Source organism: Apteryx rowi, unplaced genomic scaffold (genome assembly GCF_003343035.1).
Source record: "Apteryx rowi isolate R43461 unplaced genomic scaffold, aptRow1 scaffold_72, whole genome shotgun sequence".
NCBI lineage: Eukaryota > Metazoa > Chordata > Aves > Apterygiformes > Apterygidae > Apteryx > Apteryx rowi.
This window is the reverse complement of record NW_020451005.1, coordinates 2,402,005-2,429,625: the sequence shown is the minus strand read 5'-3', so window position 1 is coordinate 2,429,625 and position 27,621 is coordinate 2,402,005. Positions and strand designations below refer to the sequence as shown.

At 37.8% G+C, this 27,621-nt stretch overlaps 3 protein-coding genes across 16 annotated transcripts in view; 1 reads left to right on the top strand and 2 right to left on the bottom strand.

Annotated features, from left to right (window-relative positions):
• The window catches only part of ANAPC10 (anaphase promoting complex subunit 10), a 45,167-nt gene extending 43,119 nt beyond the window's left edge, over positions 1-2,048 (bottom strand). For 3 of the 6 annotated variants that reach the window (XR_003256997.1, XM_026087525.1, XM_026087524.1), the window contains exon 1: positions 1,514-1,955. The gene's annotated coding sequence lies outside the window, so the exon portion shown is untranslated. The other 3 variants (XM_026087523.1, XM_026087521.1, XM_026087522.1) reach the window with 3 other exon arrangements.
• Positions 2,049-2,177: 129 nt separating this feature from the next.
• ABCE1 (ATP binding cassette subfamily E member 1) lies at positions 2,178-18,805 on the top strand. Of its 3 annotated transcripts, none has more exons than XR_003256996.1 (18): positions 2,178-2,306; positions 7,633-7,805; positions 8,126-8,211; positions 8,726-8,823; positions 9,223-9,340; positions 11,383-11,520; positions 11,668-11,737; positions 12,506-12,602; positions 13,517-13,606; positions 14,183-14,304; positions 14,996-15,217; positions 15,673-15,732; positions 15,817-15,875; positions 16,050-16,160; positions 16,253-16,395; positions 16,462-16,612; positions 17,690-17,801; positions 18,041-18,805. XR_003256996.1 is itself a non-coding variant. In XM_026087519.1 (18 exons), the coding sequence occupies exons 2-18, from the start codon at positions 7,703-7,705 to the stop codon at positions 18,086-18,088; spliced, it is 1,800 nt and encodes a 599-aa protein (XP_025943304.1). In that variant the 5' UTR covers positions 2,179-2,306; positions 7,633-7,702; the 3' UTR covers positions 18,089-18,805. The 3 variants fall into 3 exon arrangements, 2 of the variants coding, with proteins under 2 accessions (XP_025943304.1, XP_025943305.1); XM_026087519.1 differs by having other exon boundaries at positions 2,179-2,306; positions 16,490-16,612; XM_026087520.1 differs by lacking the exon at positions 15,673-15,732 and having other exon boundaries at positions 2,179-2,306; positions 16,490-16,612.
• A 2,905-nt stretch (positions 18,806-21,710) lies between these two features.
• Positions 21,711-27,621, bottom strand: part of OTUD4 (OTU deubiquitinase 4) — a 37,060-nt gene continuing 31,149 nt past the window's right edge. For 6 of the 7 annotated variants that reach the window (XM_026087512.1, XM_026087511.1, XM_026087513.1 and 3 more), the window contains 3 exons: positions 27,340-27,609; positions 26,579-26,619; positions 21,711-24,350 (listed from right to left, as the gene is read on the bottom strand). In XM_026087512.1, the coding sequence (XP_025943297.1) occupies positions 23,106-24,350; positions 26,579-26,619; positions 27,340-27,609 (1,556 nt within the window). In that variant the 3' untranslated portion in view covers positions 21,711-23,105. The remainder of the gene's footprint in view (positions 24,351-26,578; positions 26,620-27,339; positions 27,610-27,621) is intronic. The other variant, XM_026087515.1, reaches the window with a different exon arrangement.

Genomic DNA, 27,621 nt, shown 5'->3' with positions numbered 1-27,621 from the left:
GTTCTCACTCTTTAGAAAACAAAGGCTATGTATGAACTTCTCCAGGCTTCAGAGGCTTGAATTGCACAGATTCTTAAGATAATCTCCAACAATTCAGAAAATACTTCAGCTAATTCCCTATRTTTTCTATAGTGAATTTTATCAGCTCTTGCCAACTTTAATTTCTCTCTTATCCAACTAGCTCTTTTTTGATTCTTACCTGCATTCCCATTGTCTCATTATATACAGTTTTAGCAAGTATCTGACGACAACTTTTTCATCAAGACTGAACAAAGAAGGCATGGACTCCTTCAGCCTTTTTGCAACACCCACAATTTATAAAGCAGTTTTCCTTATCCTTCCTAACAGGAAAGAATTTTCATACCTTAGCTTTTCTGACTTTCATACTGGTACTACTTAATTGTATTCATTTTATCCCCCATGCACTTTTTCCTGCACTCATTTTCTTTGTGTGGCCCCTTATCGATTTTAGGGCCTTTAAAGATCTAAAGATACATCCAGAAAGTACCATCTTACTATGTTTCCTATTTTTCATTCAAATGAAAAACAAACCTATTAAATGTTCTGTAGTAAGCTATTTCAGTAACAGCCACCTCTCTCACACATTTCATTCCTCAGGTTATTCTCTCAATACATTTTTGAATACTTACTATTCTTATTCTACCTTCACTATATTGCTTTGAGCATAACAGAGTGAAAATGGCTCAAGTCTCTTGTGTAGTTGATGTCACACTCATATTTTACTAAAAATAATTAGAGCAATTACACATTATAGCACAAGACATAAATAATATTTTTAAAGATATTCATATCCCTAATCAATCTAATTAGATGCATAAAAGATGCATTTTAAAACAAGCTTAGATTTCTAAAAAAATTCTAGTAAGGATACAAGCACTTCTTTAAGAAAGGTTAAAAGCAGTCTTTAAAAAAATACAGCAACCAGAGGATAAAACCATCTTTGAAAATTGAAGCCGCTTTCACTCAGGCCTCTTTGGTAGCCCTGCAACTTCTATATAGGAATTTTTTTCTGAATTATGGCTTTAACTGTAATTAATTTTTAGTTACTCCACTACGGTTGTGTTCCCCAGTCTCCCGAAATATTTATAGTACTGGAAATTAAGCAACAGTACCGACTCAAAACATCGATTGTGCTTAACCACCAGATTATATTTCCTCTCTCCCAATTTTGGGGAGGTGGGGGTTTCTTAATTTAAATGCATAAGCAAACACACATGCACTAGACAAGAAATACAAAGCAAGTAGCTACTTATAAGTAAACCCCTACCCCTAGTCGCTAAACGCTCTAAAAACCGAGCAAGCATACCGCATGAGAAAGCGGACGTTGTGTCCAGGCACCGCTACAGCTTCAGCGGCTGCTGTGACACCTGGAGACGAGACACGGGGGCCGCACCCGCCCCAGCCGGGGCTGCCTCAGRGCAGCGATGAGACCAGCAGCTACTCGGCGAAGCCTCCCCTGCGCCGCCAGCACGGCGCGAAGCGGCGTACCTACCTGATCCTCGGTGCTGCTGCGGCCAAAGCAGGGGGCGGGGGGAGCGGCGAAGGGACAAGAGGGCCGGCGCCACACGGGCCCCTTCAGCGGCGGCAAAGGGCAGGCGGAGACCGTGGTCGCCGTGAGGGCCCGCAGCTCGCCCGAGGCGCTCGCCCCTCGCCCGCCGCGGGGGCTCGAGCCGCGCTCGCGCACTTTTAAAACCGACAGCAGCTCCCAGGTTGGCGCTGACCGTTCAACTGCCGCGCGGCCGCGCACGCGCAGACCGCTGCGCGAGCTGGGTTTAAAAGAACGGGGGGGGGGCGGGAGGCGAGGCGCGCCCGCAGGTGCCTGTGTGTACCAGAAGCGCCGTACAGCGTGGCGCGAGGGAAGGGTCCCCGTCCCCGCAAACTGAGGACGGGAGCGAACCGCAGCACCCGCGGAAGCGGGGCGGCGAGCCGCGGCGGCCGACACACCTCTCACGCAACGCGGCCCCGCCCCCTCTGCGGCGGGGCGTCATTCGGAGATGACGTCTCCAGCCGCCGCGTCCCTGCCGCTCTTCTGACGCCAGCCCCGCCCTTCCCTGTGCCCGGAGGCGCCGCTCTCTCTTTCAACGTGCGCTTTTTCTCTATGGTGAGCCGCCCGCCCTTCCCGTTTCTCTCTATGGTGCGCGGCCCAGACCCCGCCCTGCGGGGGCGGCGGCCATCTTGGCCGGGTGGCGGCGGGAGCACGTTGCGCGCCGGCCCGCGGAGGACGCGACGCGGTTCCCCGCTGGAGCCCGGCCGGGGAGCGGCGGCGGCGCCCCCTCCCCCTCCCGGTAAGCGGCCTCCGGAGGGAGCGGCAGCGGCCTCACGCGGAAGGGAGGGGGGGAGGCGAAGGGGCCGGGGAGCAGCGGGGGCCCGGCCTGCGGCTTCGCGTGCTGCCGGCGGGGCGGGCCCGGCCCTGAGCGGGCAGCGGCGCCCGCCGCAGTCGCGGCTCGTCGTGAGCCCCCGGTAGCGGCCAGACGGGGCTTTTCCGCGTAGCCCCAAACTCCCTGTGCGGCCCGGTGCCTTCCCCGGGGGCAGAAGCATCTGTCCCTGTCGGGTGGGAGGTCTTGCTCTSTCCAGCTGGAGTTGCTCCTATGTGAAGTTCACGTTTCCTGGCGAAATTACATGGGGTCGATCAGTTTTTCCTAGCAACCTTATTTTTTTTGTTGTTGGCCATCCTTTGCTATGCAGCAGCCCAGTGAAAACAAAAGGAAAAAAAATCTCTGTGCCTCTGAGATTAGCCATAGGAATTGCTTGCATGTAGAGATCCCTGTGCAGGCTTAACGTGTTGTCATGGCCAGGCATCTTGGAAGGGAAAAATCAGTATTTTTCTTCCCTGAACTTGAGGAATTTCTCTGGTGGAGGAAAAAGACACATTCTGCCATATTTTCATAAAATTAAAATCCATGTGTGTGCTTGTGTGGTGAAGAGATCAAGATTTCTTGCAGGTTTCACATGGGTGAAATAGGTAAGGCTGTTTTTTCCAAAATACATAAAAATACAGAAAGGGATTTTCTGTAGAACCTTGGCAGTGCTTCCTCTTTGGAATGCACTTAGTCGCTTCACCTGCAAGTTTCTGTGACAGTTTTCAAGTTCAAATTTAAGATTCTGTACTATGTTTTTCTAAACTGTTGTCCTAAAGAAGTGATCCTTTAATACTCATATAACTTTCATGGGATAGAAGATTTTGCTAATTTATGGGCTTGTTCTTATGTGTTTCACTTCATGTTAAAAGGAAATACTAAGGACTGAGTGATAATTAATTAACACTATTCAACACCAGCTAAACATACCCACTCATTGTGCTGCATCAGCATAGTTGACCATATTGTTTTCCTGTTAACATTGTTTTTCTTTTTATATTAATGTTGTGCCGTATAAGCAATATATTGGGATAAATACAGTAACGATTAAGAGATTTGGGGCTGTTTTAAACTTCTCTTTGTACAACATTATCTTTGTCTCCAAATGTCAAAGCTAGTAGACCAGCTCTGGTAGACTAGTTCTTAACTCTCAGTAGATTCCTGTTTGTACTTTTAACATTTACTGTTATTTCTGCTCTGGCATTTATAAATGTACTCCCTTATGTAATAGCAAGAAAATGTATTTTCATGTTTTTTATTTAAATTTTCTTGGGGTATCTAATTTGTAACTTTCTTGTTCTTGTTGTGGCGTAACTGGATATAGTTCTTTTAAAGATGGATGGGGGGATGATTCTTGAGGCTAATGATTTTCAGAGGAAAGTGCAAATACTGTTCATCCTCACTCTTTTTCCACTATTTATCATTTAGATTTAATGAGGTGCAATTTATTAAAATTTTCACTGCTCTTTCTTCAAAGTAACTAAAGTATGGCTCAGTTCTGAACACATATCTCTCCTTTACAACTTTTAATTGAATTGTCTTGTCTCTGGTTATGCTTCAGTCTTCATTGTTATTATTAATGTTTGCCTGTTTGGTTCTGAATAGTAATTCAGTGCTGCTACAAGTTGTCCTCTGTCATAATTGACTTGATTCAGTAAATTGCATTGTACTTGTATGTAACTCTTAATGTCTGGGAAAGAAGAAATAAATATGAGTGTTTCCTAGTGCAAGTACTTTAAATTTCTTCCACAGATTGTAGATAACTGCTGCCTTTTGTGGCAGCCTGCTTGCATGCTTTATTTTGCTAGCAGTTGTTGTTCTCCCTCACATTCTTTTTCCTGTGTCACCACTCCATCGTTCTGGGAGGATTTTCTGTTGTCTTTCTATCAGAATTCATTAATATAAATTAATTTGTTACTAATTACAGAATAATACGTTAATATAGTGGCACTTTGTTTTCCATTCTGTTCTTCTTGGTTTGGAAAACAGAAATATGGTACTGAATTTAAACACTTCTGAATACCAGTTCCTCCTGTCCTTAAACTGCTGACTCTACCTAACAATTACTGGTATACTATATTGTAGCATATACATATTGTATATGTTGCTGACCTATATTCAGTGCTTTGAGAGTTCTACTGTCTGCACTGTGAAATCAAACAGTCGTATTCAATGTGTTAAATGACACTGAAATAATTATATATAAATATGTAGCTTGAGCTCAGTCTGGTTTTGGACAGTGTTTTTTAATTTGCTTGAAGCTGTAGAAATGCAGAAATTTTAAATGTGTTTTGGATTTTTTGTTTTGGGGAGGGGGTTGCATTTCTTGTAGGCAGTTACTATCCTAGACATTAGGACAGCTCTGGAAATAATGCTATTGCAGAAGCGATAGAAGTCACAAAATATTTTCTTCTGAAAACAGCTTAAGACCCCCAGAGAGTTTTTGATAAACTGGCACTTCCGTTGTACAGATGGGAACAAGGAGGTGTGAGTGAATGTCTCTATACTGCTTCAATACTTTTATTTCCTTCTTTTCTTCTATTTTCCCCTCTCTACAAAGTACTTTAAAAATGTTTAGCATACTTAACATCTGCAGCTTGTGGACCCTTCCAAACTCTTTGCCATAGTTAAGCATTTTCCTATATAAGTTAAGTAAATTTTTCCATACACAAAGTAAAAAAAATTGTAAGCTGCTGTATTACTTACTAACAAAGGTCTGATTCAGCAACAGGTAAAAGTGTAAACTTTGGTCTGTTTTTCTCACCAAGACTGGTTAGAAAGCTCACTGAAGTAGGTGCAAAGACTAATTGATTGAAGCCGTGCTTGACTTTGTCTTTTAGAGCAGCCCACCCCATTCTCCTCCTTCAGTGCTTTAAGCTAAGATACCAGACTGGAAGGTGGGATGGCTGAGGACTGAGTTTATGTCTTGGTCTGCTATCTGTACTGCTTAGGTACTAATTTCCAGCACAGGTTTGGGAGGTTGTGTAGAGGAGGTAAGCTCCTGAAATGTGGCAAGTCTGTCTACTAGAACTTGCTTTTGTGACTCCTAGAAAACAGCCTTCATGCTAATGAAGAGCTAAGATGACTAGCAGGAAAAGCCCTGCCCAGGAGATAGACCAGTATGGTCTGGCTGCTCAGTGTCCTCAGCCATACATGCAAGCTTTGCTGGTGCTAGGGCTGACCCAGGTTAGGCATGCTGTGGAAAACCAAAGAGCAAGTGGGCGATCCACCTCCTAATACCCTGTGCACTACAGACTAGAGGACTTTTTCATAAAAGTGAGATATGTTCCCAATCATTCTTTGTCTTTCTTGAAAAACTCACAACATCCAGTGTTCCAGTCTTTTAGAAGATTACCTGACTCAGACCTCCTTACAGTTTTAAGAGTAAGACTTTGTTTCTTATTTTCTTCTGTTAAAAATGTATTGAAGCGAGAATCGTAAGCCCATTATCCCATATCCTTAATGAATGTACCAGCCACTGCGCTATGGAATCAGTCCGTTTCTCGCTCCGTGGCCTGTTCTATGGATGCAGTCACAATGTACAGACATACTTTGTCAGTCTGTTRTGATCAAATAGAACTGTAATAAAATATTTTTAAAGGTATTTAAAAATAATCGTATATTTAAAAACATCAGCTCCTTTATTAAGACTATTTTTAATATGATGTAAGCTGTTAGGAAAAGTTAAAAATTTAAAGAACAAAAAATTTTCAACTATTAAAAGTAGAGACTATCATGATAAGAGTTGAAGGCATGACTAATAATTGCATTCATTTATATCTGATAAAGAATATCTTTAGACATTAAAAATATGTTGGACATTGAAAAAGGAAGTAAGGCTACCACTTTTAAAAGGAAGCTTAAAATATTGGTAAGTATGGAAATAATGGATTTAAAGGTTCAATAACATCTTCATTTCTGATCTTTGCTTCCTATTAGATATATGCCAGTTTCTTTTTTAATTTCATAACACATTATCTGTAGGATTCCTTTCAGCTGTAGTTCACAAGTGGATTTAGGGATGGATAGTGTTTAATCAAATAAATATGTGCCATATATCTTCTTCTTTCATACATTCTTGCTGCTTTCAGGAGACTGAAAGTCACAACCTTTCTTCATACAATAGGCCTATGTAGTAAATAGTCCCTAAAGCACTGCAGAATGCTTTAGTTTGTTGGGGCAGAGATGAGCTGTGTGTCCAATAGAAAAGACTTTAAGAAGAACTGTTGGAATCCTTTTCTTGGAAGAAAGACCATGTGCAGATTCTGTGGAAACTTGGAGTATTTCAAGACTCCTTGACTAGTTATGTCTTTGAACTACTGACACATATTGCATTGAATTGAAATAATTTTGAATTGGCGTCATCTGTATGACTGCCATCATTTTCTTTAGTGGTGTTAAACTGAAACGGGAGATGGTTTGTACATGTTGGTGGTCTTTCTTTAGACATAAAAAAAAAAAATAAAAATCTGGTTGTCAACTGTCCCAAAGTAAAATCTTGTAAACTTCTGATAGCCTCATAATTCAGCTGTTTTCTCTATTCTGGACTAGGAGTGAGTGGAGGGCATGGTCCTTAGGGGTCAATTGCTCTTATGAAGATAAAATCATTACTATTATTTTCAGTACTCTATGTGAATATATTTACGATCAAAAAAGTATCAGTGCACTTTAAGTAAAAGGGGAATGGACTTTATCTGTTCAAGACTTAAAACTAAAAGTATTTGCTCTCCTTCCTTCCCCCTGCTACAGTTGGTGACTTCATACCTTCCCGGTGCAATGCAATGCTTGTAACTGCATTATAGATGTCTAAGCAAGGCAACAGGCAGTTGTGTAGAGGAATGCAAGTCATGATTTCAGTTGCTCAAATGCTTTTATTTGTAATTTCAGGAATATTCAATCATCTAATAATTCAAGAGCATTCTCTTCTAAAAATAGTCTTTTTAGAAAACACCTTGTTTATTTTTATTGTAATCTATTATAGTCACTGATACTGTACTGGGAAACGCAGAATTTAAGCATAGTTGTTCAAATACAGATGAAGCTCATGACTATCAAATGTTTCCATGGTATGTCTGTTGTTCCCACTGACTGGATTTTTTTTTTGTGTGTGCAAATACAAATTTTCACTTTGAAGGCTGGATTAGATCTTACAGCTCTGAACTTTGCCAGTAGTAACTTTAGATAGGTATGGCCTTCTCTGTGTTGCCAGTAATCATGATGTTCTCTGTTTTTTTTGTTTTGTTTTGTTTTTAAGATCTGGAGGTCTCCAATTCCTCTTCCTCATAATCTGACTGGTGTACGTGTTTAAACCTAAGCTGTGCGTTATGGCAGACAAACTAACAAGAATTGCTATTGTTAACCATGACAAGTGTAAGCCAAAGAAATGCCGTCAAGAATGCAAAAAGAGTTGTCCTGTGGTTCGAATGGGTAAGAGAAGTAATTCAAGAAAATATTTAAATAATTGGAGAAATTTTAAATAATATCCTACTAGAAAGAGATAGCAGAAGTTTTTTCCTCTTTTTTTTTTTTTTTATAACGTTATGGGTCTTACTTTCTTTTATAAAGCTTTTATAAGTTGAGTATCACTGCAAGCTTGAACTATTTATAGCAGTAATGCCAGGTCTTTAGATGATCAGAGGCTTTAGTGAAGTAATTTAATGCACGTTTCTTTGTGGAATTCAATAGTACCAATAAGAAATCTGATTRATCAGAAACTTTCTTGAGTTAATTTTATTCTTTTTCACTAGGAAAACTTTGCATAGAAGTCACATCACAGAGCAAAATAGCATGGATCTCAGAAACACTTTGTATTGGCTGTGGTATTTGCATCAAGGTAAAAGTTAGGCGGCTTTATTTAAAATGATAAAATTTCTTCATTATGCTGTTATCTTTACTAATGAGTACTGCAACTTCATAAAGCAGTTTTGTTTTCCTGAGTAATCAGACCTTGTTAACAGTTATTGTTTGTATAAAGCAAAGTACTGTATCACGTTACTGAGCTGTTTGGTTGGGGAGGAGGTTATTTGTTTTTGTGGCAATGGAGACAGCATTAGAAAGACATTGTTGTACTAGAGCAATAGCATATATGTTGTGTACCTCATTCATATCATAGACTGACTCTCTAAATTGCCAACTATTTAATTTGGAAAATATGGTATAGAACTGTTTTGGAGAAAGCTGACTATGTAAACAAGGTGAAGTTATTTTTCTTATGAGTAATTTTCTTTTAAAAGTATTTAATTCAGATATCCTGCACTGCACAGCTAGGTGCAGTATGGAACATAAGATAATTTTGTTAATAAATTGTTTGTGTGCACTAGTAATATGTAATCTTACTTCTATTATAGAAATGTCCTTTTGGAGCCCTGTCAATCGTTAACTTACCTAGCAACCTGGAGAAAGAAACAACACATAGATATTGTGCTAATGCCTTCAAACTTCACAGGTATTTTTTTTCCAAATTAATATAAAAAACACATAAATTCCAAGTTTTTGGTCATTTGAACTAGAAGCTCACATCACAGTGTTTTTGGTTAACATCTCAGTAATTCCCTTTCTGAATGTTGATTACTGTGTTTCTGTTATTAAAAAGCATTGTAATTAAATGGAATTTTAGTGGTCACTTCACAGAAATCCTGTTAAACAGGTGGCTCTTAAATCTTGCTTATGGTCTTCTAGTTTTTAGGAATATTGATTTAATTTGAAGACTGTATTGGCAGATTAATAAAAATAAAGTGAAACATCAACATGTTTGAAAATGGGTCATAACATTTACTTTGCCACCAAATGTTGATGTCTGATGGCATTAAATTAATGTTATCCAAATTATCAATGTTGTGTACAGGTTGCCTATCCCTCGTCCAGGTGAAGTACTGGGATTGGTCGGAACCAATGGTATTGGAAAATCAACTGCCTTGAAAATTCTAGCAGGAAAACAGAAGCCAAATCTTGGAAAATATGATGTACGTATCAGCAGTAAAATAGAGTTGGCATTGTGGGTAGTTGTAGTTTTGTTAATATTTTATGATATTCTTTCACTTTGAATTTTCATGTCTGTGAATTTGGTAGAATTTGCAAGGACGGTGGTTTACCTCTTAACCGTCAGTGGCCTGCTCAACCCAAGAACAGTAAGAAAGGGATGTTTATGAAAAGATTTTTTGGAAACTTCATATATCGTTCAAGAAAGATAAGGTTTACAAACTAAATCATTATTGTAACTTGTTGAAGATGAGTATCAGAAGCGTGTTTTTATCTTTAAGTCATAGGTGGATTTTCTTATAGTGGTCTTTAAAAGAATACTCAGTTTTGTTTTTTCCACACAACTTCCATACTTACATCAAGGAATTTAGATAGCTTGAGTTATTGAGTTGCTTCCAAGTTTAACTTTGTTTTTCTCTGAACAAATCTAGTGTATATGAGTACTTACCCTGTTACCCCTGTTATTACTTAGGCTTTCTTTTCTTTGATTCTTTTGAAAAGTGATCTCATATAAAATATCTGATTATCGTAAGACGTTGTTGGTGAAGATATATCCCACTGTACACTCTCATACTGTTTTGAAGGTCCTTAGTTTCTTCATGTTGTGTAATATGGACTAAATATTTATAAGTTTTGATAGTATTTTTTGAGAGTTAGACATATCATAATTTGTTATCTGCTGGTCTGCATGGGAAACCAGAAGCCATTTTCCTATACGTTTGTGCTAAGTCAAATTGTGCAGCCAGAAGGCAAAATATTTACAGAGGTTTGTTTACCTACTACTGTGGTCCAAGCAGTGAATATTATTAGAGAAAAGAGAAAGAGCACTCGCTCGTGCGCACACGTGCTCTCTCTCTCTATATATATACGTAAACTATTGTGATTCTTTTTATCAGATAGTATTCTCAGTTATCACCTTTTTCACTTTCAAATCAATAGTGACAATTGAGTTCTGTTACTCATTTTTCTTCTTTTCCAAGAAGAACAATTTGTAGGAACAAGTATGCTCAAACTTTTTTCACTTGTTCTTTATCTGAAAGAGTGATATTTTAATGAATAATGTATTTCATGCCTGCCACTTAAAGCTGCAGAAAAGTAATCATTTTCCAACTAATTTTCCATTATCATTTAAGTGTGGTTTACATTATTTTGTGGCCTTCTTGTTTCAGGTGGTAGTATTGCAGAAGTAGCAAAACTTTTGACTCTTTGAATGTACTTAATTGAATTACCATGCTTCCAAAATCAGACTTTCGTGTGAAGAGCCAAATCATTATGACCACAGAAATACGTGGTATGAATTCAGTCTTCCATGTTGCTTCTGCTCTAAAACTTATGAAGCATTTTCTCTCTGTAGTTGCGTGGTTTGGAAATACAGCTATGTCACTCTGTTGTTTCTGTCCTATTTACCATCATAATAATTTAGCACCATACAAAGTAGAATGCTGCATAAAATGACGCTATAGAAGTGTGTTTTCCCTGGATGATTGCTCTGAACAGTTCTTTTCTTTTCATTTTTTCTTTGCTTCCTTGGAAATGTTTGCTGGAAGCAGAGAGGGAGACCAGTTTTTAATGCATCTTTTGCGCAAGCTAACTTTATCAATCCAACCCTTTTCCCCTAAATTAGCTGGATTGGAGAGCTAATGCCATGCAAGTTCCAGTTTGTCAATAAGTTCAGTTACACTAATCTATACCAGTGTTTTCTCCTGTGAAGTAGTTTCACCCTTACAGTCTCTTAACTTTATTCTAAGGAAACAGTTTTGGCTGTCTAGGTGCAAAGATGCTTTTTCTTGAAAGAGCTAGTAACAGCGCAGCTGAAAAAAGTTAGAGCTCCTGCCCTCATTTTGCAATTAAAATTTCTTAATGGAAACTATTGCAGAGGCAACATAGCAAATTAGTAAAAAGCTTTTATCCAGGCTTCTTTCAACTTGCAAGCATAATGTATTTGTGTTGATTGGAATTTTAAAATTAAACATTTTTGATGTACTTAAAATAGCATAAGTAAACATAGACTCTAATTTTGCCACAGGATCCACCTGACTGGCAAGAAATTTTGACTTATTTTCGAGGATCTGAATTACAAAATTATTTCACCAAGATCCTGGAAGATGACCTGAAAGCCATAATTAAACCTCAATATGTGGACCAGATACCTAAAGCTGCAAAGGTAAGAAACTTTATAGCTAATAGAAAGCTGGGAGCTTCTCCTGTAGTACTTCTCATGTATTTAAGGATTTTATTTAGAAGTATAATTTAGTGTGAAAAAATACACTACTATCTGAAATATTAATTTTTTTTTCCATTTATCATGCAGGGAACAGTGGGGTCGATTTTGGATAGAAAGGATGAAACTAAGACACAAACTGTTGTTTGTCAGCAGCTCGGTAAGTAGTTTTGTTAGATCAGACTTGAAGGGATTTGAGAAATTCATCGTTACTGAAAAAATAAAGTTTGCCACTAATATAATGGTAGGTTTAAATTAAACCAAATTTAAAAAAAAAAAAAAGTAAAGATGCTTTGGTGTATAGCCTAAGACTTACTGTAGGCATATCTGAACCAATGCCAAAAATAACTTCTAGTGAAATTAATTGATACAAGTTAGTTAATAGGAATAGAAATGAGGGCAGTCCTTGTTACACGATAGGAAGTGCTTATTTTTAAATCTGGAAAAATTCCAGTTACAATCTGCTGTTCTTGCTCATTTACAGTTCTGGCAAAATCTTAGCATCTTCTGTTGTTAGAACCATTGTGTGTAGAAAATATCCGAGTATGAAAAGTCTTTTTTTCAAATGGCTTTAAATTGTGTATATGTATGTATATATGATTATAAGGGAATTAATACTGATTTTTGAGAAGAATGTAATTATTAAGAAGAAAATCTGTATACTTCAGCCCCAGTGCATTTTTAAAGTGTTTCGAGTCAAATGTTAATAAATTCAGGTGCTAATGTAGGTGTTGCTAAATTAAAAACAGGGTTCGTTTTGGTAAAAGTAGAGGTGCATCCTGCCACCAAGAGTGTGGTCTGGTACATTTTTCTATTCTGTTTCTCTGAATAGGATATCTCGTGTGATTATACATGTTTCTATAGATAATAAACATAACTGTTTTATCAGTTGGGTATAACAAATATCTAAACTTTTTTTTTTCCCCAGATTTAACCCATCTGAAAGAAAGAAATGTTGAGGACCTTTCGGGAGGAGAACTTCAGAGATTTGCTTGTGCAGTTGTGTGCATTCAGAAGGCTGATATGTATGTTTTATTTACTTCTATTACATATTGCTTTTAATTGTCTCAGAGTATTGTCTGATTTATATTAGATAACCCGTTTGAAATAATACTTTTTGTTTGAAATAGTTGGGTTTTTTGGATGTTTTTTGATTTACCAACTCAGCAGCTGAGATTCAGATTTCTTCCATATATAATCTTTTCTCCTGGTACTTTAATTAATTTGGCTAGAAATGGCTAATTTCAGAGGCCTGTGTTAAAGTTACAGCATCACAACTTCATAACCTTTCCCTAATCCCACGTAAATATATCCTGTTTGGCAGTGTACACTTTTTCTCTCTGAATAAGAAAAGGACGGAAAGGAGACCCTTTCCCACCTTTGGGAACTTGTTGCGTCCCTCTTTTCTTATCTTGCAGCCAGGAAATTACTGTCCCATCTATGCTGTTTCCTGACTCCTGGCCTAGGGAGCAAGAAAGCAAGATCAGAAGACTGATGGTTTTCTGACAACTTTTTTTTTTTTTTTTGGGGGGGGGGGGAAGAGGTACTTATTCCAGTGTCCTAAAATTGGTATTTTTGCACTTTTCTGTTCATGTTAAATTTAAGCTGAATTAGAACTGAGTGTATGGGATTCCTAACTGATTGCTGACTTCTCTAAAATTTGATAACTTTGTTAGAGTTTTTGGCAAGGAAATACTTAACTCGGACTGTTTAACAATTTCATGTTATAGTTACCAGATGTTCAAGGCAGGTGTCAGTACATATTTCTCTCTCACTCCCCTCCCTCTCTCACTCCCCTCCCTCTCTATAAATGTTTATAAATTTTTATTTCTGTGTACTTAATGTTTGAAAGATTAGTATTTAAGGTACTATAGATTTGAATATGTTAATCAACTAAAGCTTGCATTCACTGAAACCTTCTTCTTTCTTTTGGGGCTAGCTTCATGTTTGACGAACCTTCTAGCTACCTAGATGTTAAGCAGCGCTTGAAGGCTGCCATTACTATTCGATCCCTAATAAACCCTGACAGGTAAACATCAACTTCATCTGTTTTGCTAGACTGTAATAATAGGTGATGGTTTACAGACCGAACAAAAATCTAGTCTGTGCCCTGCAAATGCTAACTAACTTCTTCGTATGGTACATTAATAGATATTTAAAATATCCTATGCCAATAGTATTCTATTGCTTTGCATTTTGGAAATTAGTTCCTAATTCAGTATTGGGGAAAACTTCGTAGTAAAAACATGAAAATATAGGTGGTTATTTTTCACCCTAATATTGCTCTTCTATCTCTTTCTCACAAACATTTTCTTAAAATGTATTTTTTCACTCCAGCCAGTCAAGCTCCTTTCACTTACTGTACATACAGAAATTGTCAGTTTATATTGAGGATGAATTTTTAACTTTCGTTCAAAATGTTTGCTTATTGCACAAGGTTTTTTTTCTTTATCAGAGGTTTGAACTCTGTCCTTATTTAGTGAAAAGCTAAGAATGCATATTAAAATGAGAATCATGGTGATAGCTTTAAAGTATGCAAGACTATAGTATGAAAAAAATGTTTTCTAATGAACTATAAAAATATCTTTGTGGCTCTATTTTTCAGGTACATTATTGTCGTAGAGCATGATCTAAGTGTGTTGGATTATCTGTCTGACTTTATCTGCTGCCTGTACGGTGTGCCAAGTGCTTACGGTGTTGTTACTATGCCTTTCAGTGTAAGAGAAGGTAATTGTTGCAATATTTTCTTTTAACCCTACAAAAAAGTCCTATGAAAGAAAAAAGGGTGCTGAAATAGTAGTTGTCTATTATGTGAACATGTGTTCTTCCTGTCATGTTATATTTCAGTAGTTAATTGAAAAAATGTTTTTGTGCAGAATTTCTGTTTTCCGTGATTCTAAGTGTGTAACTCAGTCCAAAAACCTTAACTAAAATACCCTTTGTCTAATGCTGTGGATGTGATTTTGATACTTGCAAGTGTTTTGTAAACAGTGGAGTTGCACAAAAGACCTTATCAGTAGTAAAGAAAGGGCAGGAGATGGTTGCATAGTACATATGTAGTGTTCAACTGAATTGATGACACTTGTATTGAGACTTAGTAATAAATTTTTTTTTGTGAGAGTGGGTCCAACAGCAGTAGTTCCTTTAAAACTCTACACATTGTACTAATTACAGGCTTTCAGGCTAAGCTTCTATAGCTTTTTTTGTAATTTTAGAAAATTATTCTTCACTTAATTTGTATTGTTTCCATGCTTTCAAATAAGAGGTTTTGTTGCCTATTTTCACATGCCATTTAAAACCTAGCATTCTCCTTATCTGCTGGGAATTTTTAGCCAAGAATCAAAATTCATCCATGTCTTGGTTTTGTTTACGTAGTCTTTTTTAAAAAACATCTTTTTTTTTTTTTCTCCCTTCATAGGCATAAACATATTCTTAGATGGCTATGTTCCAACAGAAAATCTCAGGTTTCGAGATGCTTCTTTGGTTTTTAAAGTGGCTGAGACAGCTAATGAAGAAGAGGTTAAGAAGATGTGTATGTACAAATATCCAGGAATGAAAAAAAAGATGGGAGAATTTGAACTATCCATAGTGGCTGGAGAATTCACCGATTCTGAAATCATGGTGATGTTAGGTGAAAACGGTAAGTGGAATTCTTGTTGTAAACTGCTCCTAAAGCTCCTTTTCAGTCTGGGAGCCAGGCTTCTAAATTACTGATTTTAAGTAGGGTTGAGCTGCTTGTTTCCTAGTGAAGATATCAATGCCATAAACTCACTCTCTAATTAGTAGGAGCTTGAAGTTATTGAATGTTAATGATGTCACTGTATTTTTCTGTTATCCCGTCTTAAGAACTGAGATTGGCAATATGGCAATTGACCTGGTGAGCTAGCAGCAAGTCTAGACTATTGTAGCTTTAAATGTCTCTTCCACTTGAAAAAGCAAGTAATAGCCAAGTGCTATGTGCTTGAAGTGAATATAGGAATCATCAAAGTAGTCTAACTTATAAATATATTCTAAGTATTTATTTTGTTTTGTCAGTGACTTAAATGCCAGAGATCTAAGTCTAAAGTAACGCATAACTTACTTACATTTTTGTAGGAACTGGCAAAACTACATTTATCCGAATGCTTGCAGGAAGACTTACACCTGATGAAGGAGGTAGTGTTTAATACCTCAGTTTGAAACTTATTTTGAAGATATTGGAAGGTTCTTGTTTTCATAATGAATTTTATCTTCTTATAGGTGAGGTCCCAGTTCTAAATGTCAGCTACAAGCCACAGAAGATCAGTCCTAAATCTACAGTACGTTTAAGTCTTATTTATTACTTAAGTATTGTGTGAGCAACAAAAAGCATGTTCTTAATACACAGGTAGAATTTCTTTATGCTGTGAACAAAAAGCTGTTTTAATTCTATTCTTCCTGTTTTCTTGTGGTACACTGCATAAAACTAAGTGGTAACATTTTTCTTTGAATAGGGAAGTGTCCGTCAACTACTGCATGAGAAAATCAGAGATGCCTATACGCACCCCCAGTTTGTAACTGATGTAATGAAGCCTCTTCAGATAGAAAACATCATTGACCAAGAGGTATTAATTGCCTGAGATAACATTTTACCCTTTTTCTTTAATTCTCTACCTGTATCCTAATTAAATATGGCTTACTCTTTATCCTTTAATAGGTTCAAACGTTGTCTGGTGGTGAGTTACAGCGTGTTGCATTAGCTCTTTGTCTCGGTAAGCCTGCAGATGTTTACCTAATTGATGAACCTTCGGCATATTTGGACTCTGAACAGCGTCTGATGGCTGCTAGAGTCATTAAACGGTAATATATACATGATGGGAGAACTGCCTGAAACTTTCAGTAGTTTTGCAATAAATTTATATTCAGCTATCTCTCAATTTTATTTCTATTTCAGTTTCATTCTCCATGCTAAAAAAACAGCTTTTGTGGTAGAACATGACTTTATCATGGCTACTTATCTTGCTGATCGTGTGATTGTTTTTGATGGTATTCCTTCCAAGAACACACTTGCAAACAGGTAAGACTTGTTTCAATTAGTAAACAAGATATAAGAGGATATCATAGAAATAAATTGTTTATCAATCAGAAACATCCTTGCCTATCTAAACTTAAGCTGCATTTAAACTGAATTAAGCATGTCCTGAGGCCCTGGATTTTGTTTTGAAGCAAGGGAGAGGAAATTGGGCTAATGTGCACTTCAGGGCTGCCTAGGCACAGAGTTAGGGGCATAGCTGCATTCTCCATCTAAGACCTCAAAAGGTGGGCTGTCTCCTGGCATAAACAGTCTAAAGCAACTGCGTAGCAATTAAATTGCAGTCAAAGAAAAACAAGAGGCATTGCTTGAGAGGAATGAAAAAGAGCTAACAGTGTGCTTAGGAAAATAATTTCCAAATGTGTTAAAAGAAAGGGGTTAACTAAGGGTATTTCTTGCACATATGCAGGTCCTGTGTGAAGTGCAAGCAACATAGAATGTACATAGGCCATAATCTTAACACTGCAAAAGCTGTCCCTTCTGACTTTTGTTTCTGTAAATAATTTCATGTAAATTATGGAGACTTTTCAAGGAGCAGTTTAACAGAAATCAGTTTCTTAAACCAGTGTAATTACTAAGTATTTAATATTAGCCAGATAAAGCAAACACGAATTTTTTGTATGTACTAGTTCATTTGGGTTTTTTTAAGTGATAATGATTAACTGCTTCAGTATATTATGATTGTTGCTATACCTCACTAATGGTGCAGCTCAGACTTTTAATGTAAATAATTGTGTGGCTGTGCACGCAAGTGTTGTATATATAAAGTAAAGAGAATGCAAAGGAAGCAGTCTGAAGACTAGTAGTGTCATGCTCAGATACTGCTGAAAGATGATAGTAACAGTTATGGCTTCTTGTCTGAGACATTATTTGACTGAACATGTAGCACATCCCACTATGTCAAATACAGACCGCATTTGTGTTACCAGATCTGATTGAGCTCGGGACGGAGATAAAAGCTGCCTAGCTCTGCAGATGTACCTGTAGTTAGAAGTATAAAACTTCTGAAAATTTAGCAGAAAAATACTTGTACCATTTCTAAAGTTCTCTTCTCTTTAACAGTCCTCAAACTCTTTTGGCTGGAATGAATAAGTTTTTATCTCAGCTTGAAATCACTTTTAGAAGAGACCCCAACAATTACCGACCAAGAATAAACAAACTCAATTCAATCAAGGTAAGAGGGAAGTAACAGTGCAGAAACTGTGACTGTTTAATAAGCCCAGGTTTGAAAGTAAGGAACAAACTGAAAACTGACTTGCTGGCYTTACTGTGCTGGAGAAAAACATGTGAAGAGAGTAGTAAGAATTATAAGGAAGGTAGAAAGGAAGTGAGATAAGTGCCTTTCATGTCAGCTTTCTATGTTTAGTCTGCCAAAGACTTTTAATAACACTGACTTTTTTTTCTCTTCCCAAGGATGTGGAACAAAAGAAGAGTGGAAACTACTTTTTCTTGGATGACTAAATATTAAATCTGAACATCTTTGTAACTGGCATATACAAATGCAAATTGAAGTTTGAACAGTCATGGGTTAAAAGACTCAATCAGGTTTTAGAACACTTCATCTTTTGGAGCTTAAACTCTCTTGCTGCGTGTAACACTGCAGGCCAGTAGCAGTGTAAATTCTAGGCTGAGTAAAACTGCCACTTCCTATATATGGTAACACAGCCATGTTTTCATTGTAATAATTCAAAATAGACAACCCTAAAATTGTGCAAAAGTGTCTCCAGATTTTTCAAAATTTAAGGGAGGTTTTCAATTCAATACATTCTACTCATGTACCAAGTGGTGACTGGACTTCCTAATTTAAAAAAAAAAAATCTTTGAAGCTGTTTCCTGTGTAAGATGAAGGCTTGCAAAGAATATCAAGACACAAAAACTAATCTTATTTTAAAAAAGCTGAATCTCTCTGGATGAGGGTTTCATAAATAAATGGAAGTGCTCTTCTGTGCTACAGTGCAAGAATTATTGAATTACTAATTCAATGTGTATGTATGCATGTATATTTTTATGATGTTGCCATATACACATTTTCTCATGTTAGCAAGGCATACACAGATGGAGTACAAACTACATAATACAGAAATTTACACCTCAGTCCTCTGTCCCTTTACATCTTCTCAGATGTAGTCACAGCAGAATAATCAGTTGAATAAAAAGAAAATATTAAAATCCTTTCAATTTTCTGTGACCAAAATGTGTTGAATCTGCATAGCAAAGGATAGTGAAGAAAGGCTAATGGTTGACTTTGTTTTCTAATTGCTTGCTGAAAAAGCCCTATACTATAGGAAGTAGGTTTTTGAGTAATAAAATCATGTTTCACAAATACTGACAACTTGTCAACAAAACCCTCCTCCTATACTGTATTAAGTTCATAGATAGCTGAAGAGAACACTTACTTTATGTGTTCTTGTAATAAATAAGCTTGTAATAAATTGATAATCTATACAGAGCTTTGTCAAGGAGTAAAGACAGTACAGCAGCTGATCTGTGGGTATAGGGTATATCTGAGATTTAGGGATTCCCTCAGAAGCTAAAACAGAATAAGGTTTCAATTTAGATAGTATAGAGCAAAGCATACTTTTGCATGTAAGGGTTTTAATAATCCCCTATGGGTGCTTACAGAACTGAACCAGATGTTTCAAAGGAGGGAAAAGATCCCTTTCTGTTGTACTGTTTATCTGAGCAGAATAAAACACGTTTTTCACTTTGCAGATAACTATTACTTTAAGGTTAGATACTGGCCCTATGAAAATACATGGAGCTTCCTTAAACCATATTATTACTGTATAGAGTTCATTTTAAAGCAGTAATGCTGCCTTGTAACATGTCAAAGTGACAATTGCTCCTACCAAGACTTGCTGCTTCTGCAACAGCTGCTAGTAGAGTTCTAGTACTGACATCTCTCAGGTTGCTATTTGGAAGATCAGCCCCTACTCTTCTGAGAGGGGGAGTAATGCCTCATTGGACAGAGGCCACGTGACAGCCAGGTAGATTCAAGACTCCCTTAAGCTGAAAGGACAGACTGCGAGGGATCACTGACTGCATCAGCAGCAGCTGACTAGTTGCAACACGGAACCACAAGTCAAGAGCAAGCAATGGAAGTTAGGAAAGAGTAGAAGCCACATGCTGTAACATGGTTTAGCTGACGTGTTGTAGGAGGAGCTTCCTGCAGAACATCGCTTATTTGACTGAGGGAACTGCTGTTGAGGTCTTAATCACAAAGTAGAGGTATGGTTAAGATCAGCTCAGTTTTTGAGAAGCACATTAAAATGATGCATCATTTAGTAGGTTAAACATCTTACAAAACATACCATTTCTAGGAAAACGTGCAGTACCTTCAGCATCAGAGTTTTGTTTTATAAAAGGTAACCAGTTCTTTAGGAAGGGAAGTTGAGGCTAAAGTCATCCTTCTATCCAGACTTGCTAGCAGATGAATCATGGTTGTCTCATGCCCTCTTCATAATTGCTGGAACACACCATCTCTCCAGGGGAAGATGGAGTTGTAGAGAGATGAAGATGCAAGAAGTAATATTGCCTAAAGTTTTGATTCCTTAACGCAGACAAAAAATGAAAGGAAGTAGCTTTATACAAAAATTGATTCTAACAAGCTAGCTTTTTAAAGTAAGGTCCTTGAGAGAGCAGGAGGAAAAAGTATATTTTTGAGTGTTCCTAAGCAAAAAGTTGAACAAATACAAGTTTTGTAGACATCTGAAAATAACTTTCATCTATATAGCTCACAGCCAGTAAAGTAAGGGAAGGTATTTTCCATGCAATAGTTGCCTACTCTGCCTTTATTGTCAAAAAATGCTATCAGAGATGAAAGAAAATTTGGCTGTTTTCTGTTTGTATCTTTGTCTCATAAATTACAGGGGAATGGCAATGATTTGTCCCTTCCCTTCCCCCCCCCCCTTCTCTCTCTAAGCCATTATGTCTGTTAGTAATTCAGGTATTTTATAGTCTTGGTAGACTCAGGCATTACATACACACTACCTATCAGTGTCTGACAGCATAAATCCATCTGTATTGTGCTTATGCTAACAAAGATACTCCAAGAAAGAGTACAGGTAATGAATACAACCTTATGCCAGCAACAAGACTGGTGCATAGACAAAAGCTTCTGAAGGCTAACTAAGAAAGTCACAGTTCAGTGAAAGAAGGAGCAGAGAAAGTGCAGAGGAATAAAAATCCCCTTGGACTCGAGTTCTGCATCTTTTGTTAATCAGCTCAAATTAGGGTAAGTAAATTAAAGATTTGATTTAGCAAGTATCTGAAGCTCTACACCTCTGTTCAGTATATGCTAAATATAATACATGCCTGAAACATCTTGCACAGAGAAAGGTTTTGGCCAGCCAATCAACAAGTCTTTCAGCAAAAATAGAGGAAAACATACTCTATCAGCAGTGAAGGTGGGGAAAATATACATCTGTACTTTTGAGTCCTCTTTTAACCATCCTAGAGCAGAAAGGTTGAGCACAGGCTCAGCTTAAATACTTTGCAAGTCATTTAAAAATTAAGTTGTAATAGCACAGCCCTACCAGTTGCTGTCACGCCTGTTTACCATTAATTCCTGAGAAATATCTGTAGAATGTGTCCTGCCTTTCTTCTTGCAAAGCTCATATGATTAAGTGCCTGTTCTAGCACTGAATGAATTTCAGTGACTGCTGGATAGAAGGTTATAAAGCATGACAAGAAACCTCCCTAAGTATTCATATATAAACACACTAACTATAGCCCTCAGCGCTTACTTAGTTCTTAGCCTGAAAAACTTAAGACTGCCTCTTTTAAAATCCTGAATACATTCCTGAATGGAAAAGTATTTAGGTTCAAAAACAAAGCAAACCAAAAAACTCATCACCCACAGAACACACAGCACAGCCTTTACCATTTCAGACAAGAACCAGAAATCTAGTCTATGCACTCTATGCACCCTCTTAAGTATTTTTGCAGCTTGCCAATACATTAGCCACTAATTGTTCATACTTCTGTTAGTGTCCACAAGTGGCTGTATCAGCAGAACAAAAACATAGACTTAATGTCATTACAAGAATAGCTTCCAATACATAAATATCACTTAGAAAAAAAATGAAAGGACAAACATTTGTTTTAATTAGGGGTTTTATACACAGCATGCATCTGAAAAGAAATTTTTTCACATATAACTATCACTCAAGTTTCCTGATCAAGGGTGTACAATCTCAGACATTAATAAAAGGGTACCATCACCTCTTACACTGGTATATACAGAGATATAAAAATATACAGAACAGTTTATTTTACAGAGCAACAGAGCTGAGTGAATACTGTGCACACCGCACACCGAGTTTGGACAGCTGAATATCCAAACTGCAAATGCAGAAGAAAACTGCAGAGATCGTTCTAGGGGTCAGAAGAAACAGCAACTGGAATTCTGACACAGTGTAAAAATATAAGGCAGAAGCCACTTTCTTCTGAATTCTAGGGAAAAGCAGAGCACACTTTGAGACTATATTCATCTTGTTTTTAAAAAAGTAGTTCCAGCAATGAGTTGTACATGCAAAACACAAATTTGCATCAACAGTGCAACAACAACAATACTGAACAGTAGCTCATCATACAAACTTAAAAAAAAAAAGTAACCTACTTTATGCATCTCTCCTCACAAAACATCTAGGATTTGTCAGTGCATTAGTGTTAAAGTGGCATTAAAAAAAACTTCTGCTATTATAACAGATGCAGAATTATTTTGGAAATGCATAGCATCTACATTTTTATTGTCTTTGTAATTAAGTTGGCATAGGCACCATTCTAGTCACACCAGCATTAAGAATTCTTGATGGAAACAGCCATTCCTATCAATTCATACACAGCTATTCTTGACTGCTTGTCTTGATTTTGATTTCAACAAATAAATGCTTTTTAAAGTTCAAAAATATACCCTATGAATATTAAAAGAACTATATAAAACATACCTAAGACACAAGGTTAGCTGGCTGCCATGTGTAACACTGAAGAGAAACATTCAAGTTTGACAGATTTTTGAGATGAAAGGCCTTTGGGTTGGAAGCATATCAAAGACAACAGTGCAGTAGGCTGAGAATTCCTTTAGCTCAGTTCAGAACTAAGGCATTGTATGATAAAATATACATTTATATTTGGTGCAATGTTACCATCGATTTTAGAATCCAGATCACCTCAAATGCTATAATTTGTCACTCTAGGAAACACATTTAACCATCTTATATCACAAACAAACCTTTGTGGAAAAAAATTCAAACACTAAACCTATATTATGTTTTCTAATTTGACATCGAGAAACAAAAATGATAAACCAAACAAACCGCAATCCCCAAGAAACAAAATGCTAGGAGTTCACATCCTCCTAGTCTTTACTCACCAAAACTTAAGACCTTGGGCTTTATTGAAAAGAAAAAGATTAAGATTTTAAACACCTACATCAAATTACTTTTTGCATTTGAAAAATTTCAATTATCCATTCATTCTATGCTTGATGCCCCCTCTGATTATCTCCCAGCGTTGCCCTTCTCCTATCATTCCTATATGGCCTCCCTCTAAAGTTTCGCTGATACTGGTAGCCTTCATCTCTGCTTCTGCTGGGTGGTCCTTTCCAGGCCTCCTCATTTCTTTGGAACTGGTATCCTCCCCGACTAGAATAACCCCATTCAAGTCTAGGCCTTCTGCCTCCTCCGTAAGTCTGGTTATAAAATTGCTTGGATCTGCCACTTTTCAGCATATCAGAAACTTCACTTTCATCTTCAGAGCTTTCTTCCCTTGTTCTCTGTGCCCTGCTTTCTGCCTGTAGATCACCAGTACCTTTGGAGTCTCTAACTTTATCAGTCTTTTCCTTACGACTGGGAACGGTATTTTTCAGTTCATTTTTTGGTGGTTCTGCCAATGGTATAGTAGGGTTTGGCATCGCTGCCTGCCTCTCACTCCCCTGTATTTGCAGAGCACGATTTTGCAGCCCAGCTATTGCTTGTTTAGCAGGAGAAGCGGAAGTACAAGTTTGCTCCAACTTAGGTGCCCTGGCCAGAGTTTCATTTAGGGCACTGCATTCACTGCTTGCACCAGCCACAGGGAGCGGTACGGTGTTGGAGCTGCTGCCACTGTTAGTCTTCTGAAGCTGCTCTATACAGCTGCCTCCAGGAACTGGAGGGCTGCATTCTTTAGCCAAATACATGTTCGCAGAGGTGCTAGGTGTTGCCTCTTTGTCCTCAGGTGACATGACAATATTAGGTCTTGCTGCTGAATTTTCAATAAAGCCCTGAACTGGGTACCCATACCAAAAGTGAGGAAAGAAAGGAGGTGCTATTGGAACAGCTCCTATAAAGGGATTGTGTCCAAAGGGGGGTTGCGGGAACATATTTTTCCCTCTCAGGGACTCATCATAGTTTGTGTGAAGAGCTTGCACCGGAGTCTCCGATTCTACACAGATTTGTCCTTGACTTTCTGACACCTGAGCTGTAGGTATAATCAGAGGCAGTGATGGAGACCTATTATCAACCTGTGAACTTTGACCATTGGATCTGGCCTCATTCTGAATAGGAAAGTGCCTGTTTGTTCGTGCAGTTTCATTTTCATTCAGAGTCAGCGGAGCCTCCTGGAACCAGAGGTTGTGCGGATACACAGGAAGGGAAACATTTGGGTACATTCTACAAGCAGCTAAATAGGCCTGATGCAGGGGGTACAAGTAGGAATGGGGTGCCCACATGGGACAGCTGTACGCCTGAAAGACAAAAAATAATAATAATTTGGTCTATTGAATATTCACATACTTATAATAGCACATAGGTTGTTTACCATTTTGAAACAGTCAATTACAGAAATGAAAATAATTTTCTTCACACTGCCCTCAATTCCAAAGAATTTCTGGTGTTTCAGGATCACGTTCCCATTTTTTGTCTTCCCACCAAATACAGCTGAAATGAGCAACAGTTATGACTAATAAAGAAACTTGATCACACAGTTCCTGTAGAGTTAATTTAAAAACATGATGCTGTAAGCCATGTTTTAGCTATGTATTTTAAGATATGCATTTCCAATTCACCTTCCAAAAATCACAATTATTAATCTGCAATCTGCCCTACTAGCTCACTTTTCAAAATTCGTGGGGGGGAACCATAATAAAAACAAAATCATACCATACACACATGTTCACCTCAAAAACAGACCYGCACAGACACCTGAAATGAGATCACTGTCCCAAGGACAATCCTTAAAGATTGAAACCCATATTTATTCACACAACCTACTGATTTGCCAGCTAGAAGTCTTTTCATAAAGTAGGGGTACAGGTTTGACGACTACACAAGATACTTTCCAGATACTGGTGGGAGTCACAGTACGGACACCCAGTATTTTCAGTCAGAACTTCTTCTGAACCATTAGTGAACATGGGTTATGTTAACACTACTAAAGTCATCCACCTCAGGGAGCGACCCCCTTCCCTTTGCCCTACCTCCATTTTAACTAACTAGCATGCAGTGACTCACAGTTACATTGGTCATGGACAGCAACTGGCCCAAGGGGGATGTTCTTAATAGTATCTGTAGGATTTTAATAATAGCTATAGGATATTTTTAATAGTACAATGCAAAGGTACACATTTCAGGCCATACAACAGCACACAAGGCTACTGGAGGCACAAGGCTGTCTAAGAAAATATTTGAGAGCTGGGTAGGGAGCAAAGCCCAAAACCTGGCATGGTCTTGTCTGTGCCACCCACAGAGAAGAGTCCCTGGAGCAAACTACCAAACCAGATTTTTCTCTCAATGGGAACTTGTCGGTTCACTCTGAACAAGCAGCTGGGAGAGTGTGGATAACAGGGTGACGGCATCTGTGACCAAAGCACAGGAATCCAAAACCTAGTTCCCAGGTATACCTTTGTTTTGTCACCAAAGAGCACAACTATTAAAACATGGTACTTTGACCAGTAGATGGTGCTGAAGCACCAAAATGACAGACTACATCCTAAATAAAACATTCCCAAATACATGTAGGCTTATAAAACAAACACTGTTCAAATATATTGCAGTGGCACCTGCTGATGACTTATGGATTTTCTATTAAACAAATCAAAAAGACCTGAATTAGGTACACAAAGTTATCAAATCTAGTTTTTCTTTGTATGTTGTGCTGAACATTTTCCTCCTTCCAAATCTGCTAATTCTCCTCCTTCCATATGCAAATGCCAACAAAGAAAATCATTACATTTTATAGCCAATTCTTGTGGAACAAGCCTGTGAGCTTAACATTTTTGCAAAGTAGTTTGCCTGAGAGAAGGGGTAAGAGGACATGGGAAAAGGAATATTTTTATGCACAGAAGGGAGAAACTAAGCAACCAATCAGCCCTACAGAAAAGAAAAATAAAATAAAATAAAATAAAATTTTGCTTCTTTGGACAGTCCCCTCCCCCAAATTTGCACCACATATACACATCAACCACTATTTTAAGTAATTAAAAGGTTAAAAGACTGTCCTTAACCTGAGTAGGTAGGACAGACATGCAGGTAAGCTTGAGGGAATCTCCACAGGGAAAGGTCTGCATTGGCTTTGCCAATACACAGACATGGTAGGAAGGTAGAGGGCTTTTTGTCTTTTACTCTATACTGCTTCCAAAAGCATTTGTCTTCAAACTTATATTGGTTTCTCTGTGAATTTCTAAAGCACCGTTTCTGCTGACTGCATATAGCCTGTTGACTGCTAGATAGCTCTGAACACTGTTGAGATACATTTATTTTTGTCGACAACTTGAACTAAAATGCAGACTGGTGTTGGGAACCCCAATTAATAGAAAACAACAACAACAACAACAACAACAACAACAACAACAACAGTATTTCAAATTTAAAGAGAAACTTGAAGCATACAGCTGCAGCAACTGAAGTTCTGTACTACCAAATACAAGCATATTTTAATGGTATTACAAACAGAAATGTAAGTTTGGAAAGTTACCTTCACACCAAGATTGAAGAAAAATCTAAGAATATTCTTATCTAGGGAAGAAAAACAGAAAAATCCATGAAGAACTATAATATCACACTTCATCCGATACAAAAATTAGTCCCTGCRGAAAGTTCCATTTTAGTAAAAGAAAATAAAACAAACACTGGTATTTTAAGCTGCTGCTTGCACATCTTTGATTCCCCTTTTACCACCATAAGATGATCCGGAACTCAACTGCAATTCAAATTTCAGTTCTAACAGTTTATGGAACTGACCTTCCAGTTTTTGGAGAACAATTCAGTAAGTGTATGCCACCATGCAGTAGACATGGTATGTTCTTAACAAACATATTCTATATTCTTAATATGCCAAAGCCTACGTTTTCTCAGGCCAGTAAGAAAATTGTTGAACAAGCTTCAAACTTGATTACAAAATAAAATGTTACTTTCATTACTGTATAAGGGAACAGATCTTTGAAGAAATCTTATAAATTCACAAGGCCTCAAGTTATGGTCGGGTAAACTAACAACCATAAACTGATTATATCAGATTTCTAGGTGTAACAAAACAACTGCAATGTTCATGCACAACTGGAATAGAGTGACATCTGTGTATCATTTCCTCCCCACCCCACAAGTCATGGAAATGCAACAATTGGATCTTTTGATACAGCCTAAGCACAGGACAGAACAAGTAAGTTGCCCTCATTTAGGTTTTAAGCAGACCTATTAAGAAAGACGCTATAAGACACGGACCAGACAGCTACTTACCTTTAGGTAAGTCTTCCCCAGTATTGCACAGGGAGTAAGAGGGTGCAACAGCTCTTTCTCCCTTTTCACTTAAAGGGAATCCAGGGTATAGTGGATCCTGATAAGGATTCAGAGTCTGAGGCAAAGCCATTAAAGGCTGGTTAACTGCTTGTATCGACACAGGAACTCCAGCAACTGGAGCAGATGTTACCTGAGCCTGGGATACAATAGAATCAGGTCCCGTTGCTGGGGCTGGCATCAGTGAAGGAGCAGGTATCTGGGCTGGAATACCTAAGGGGGGGG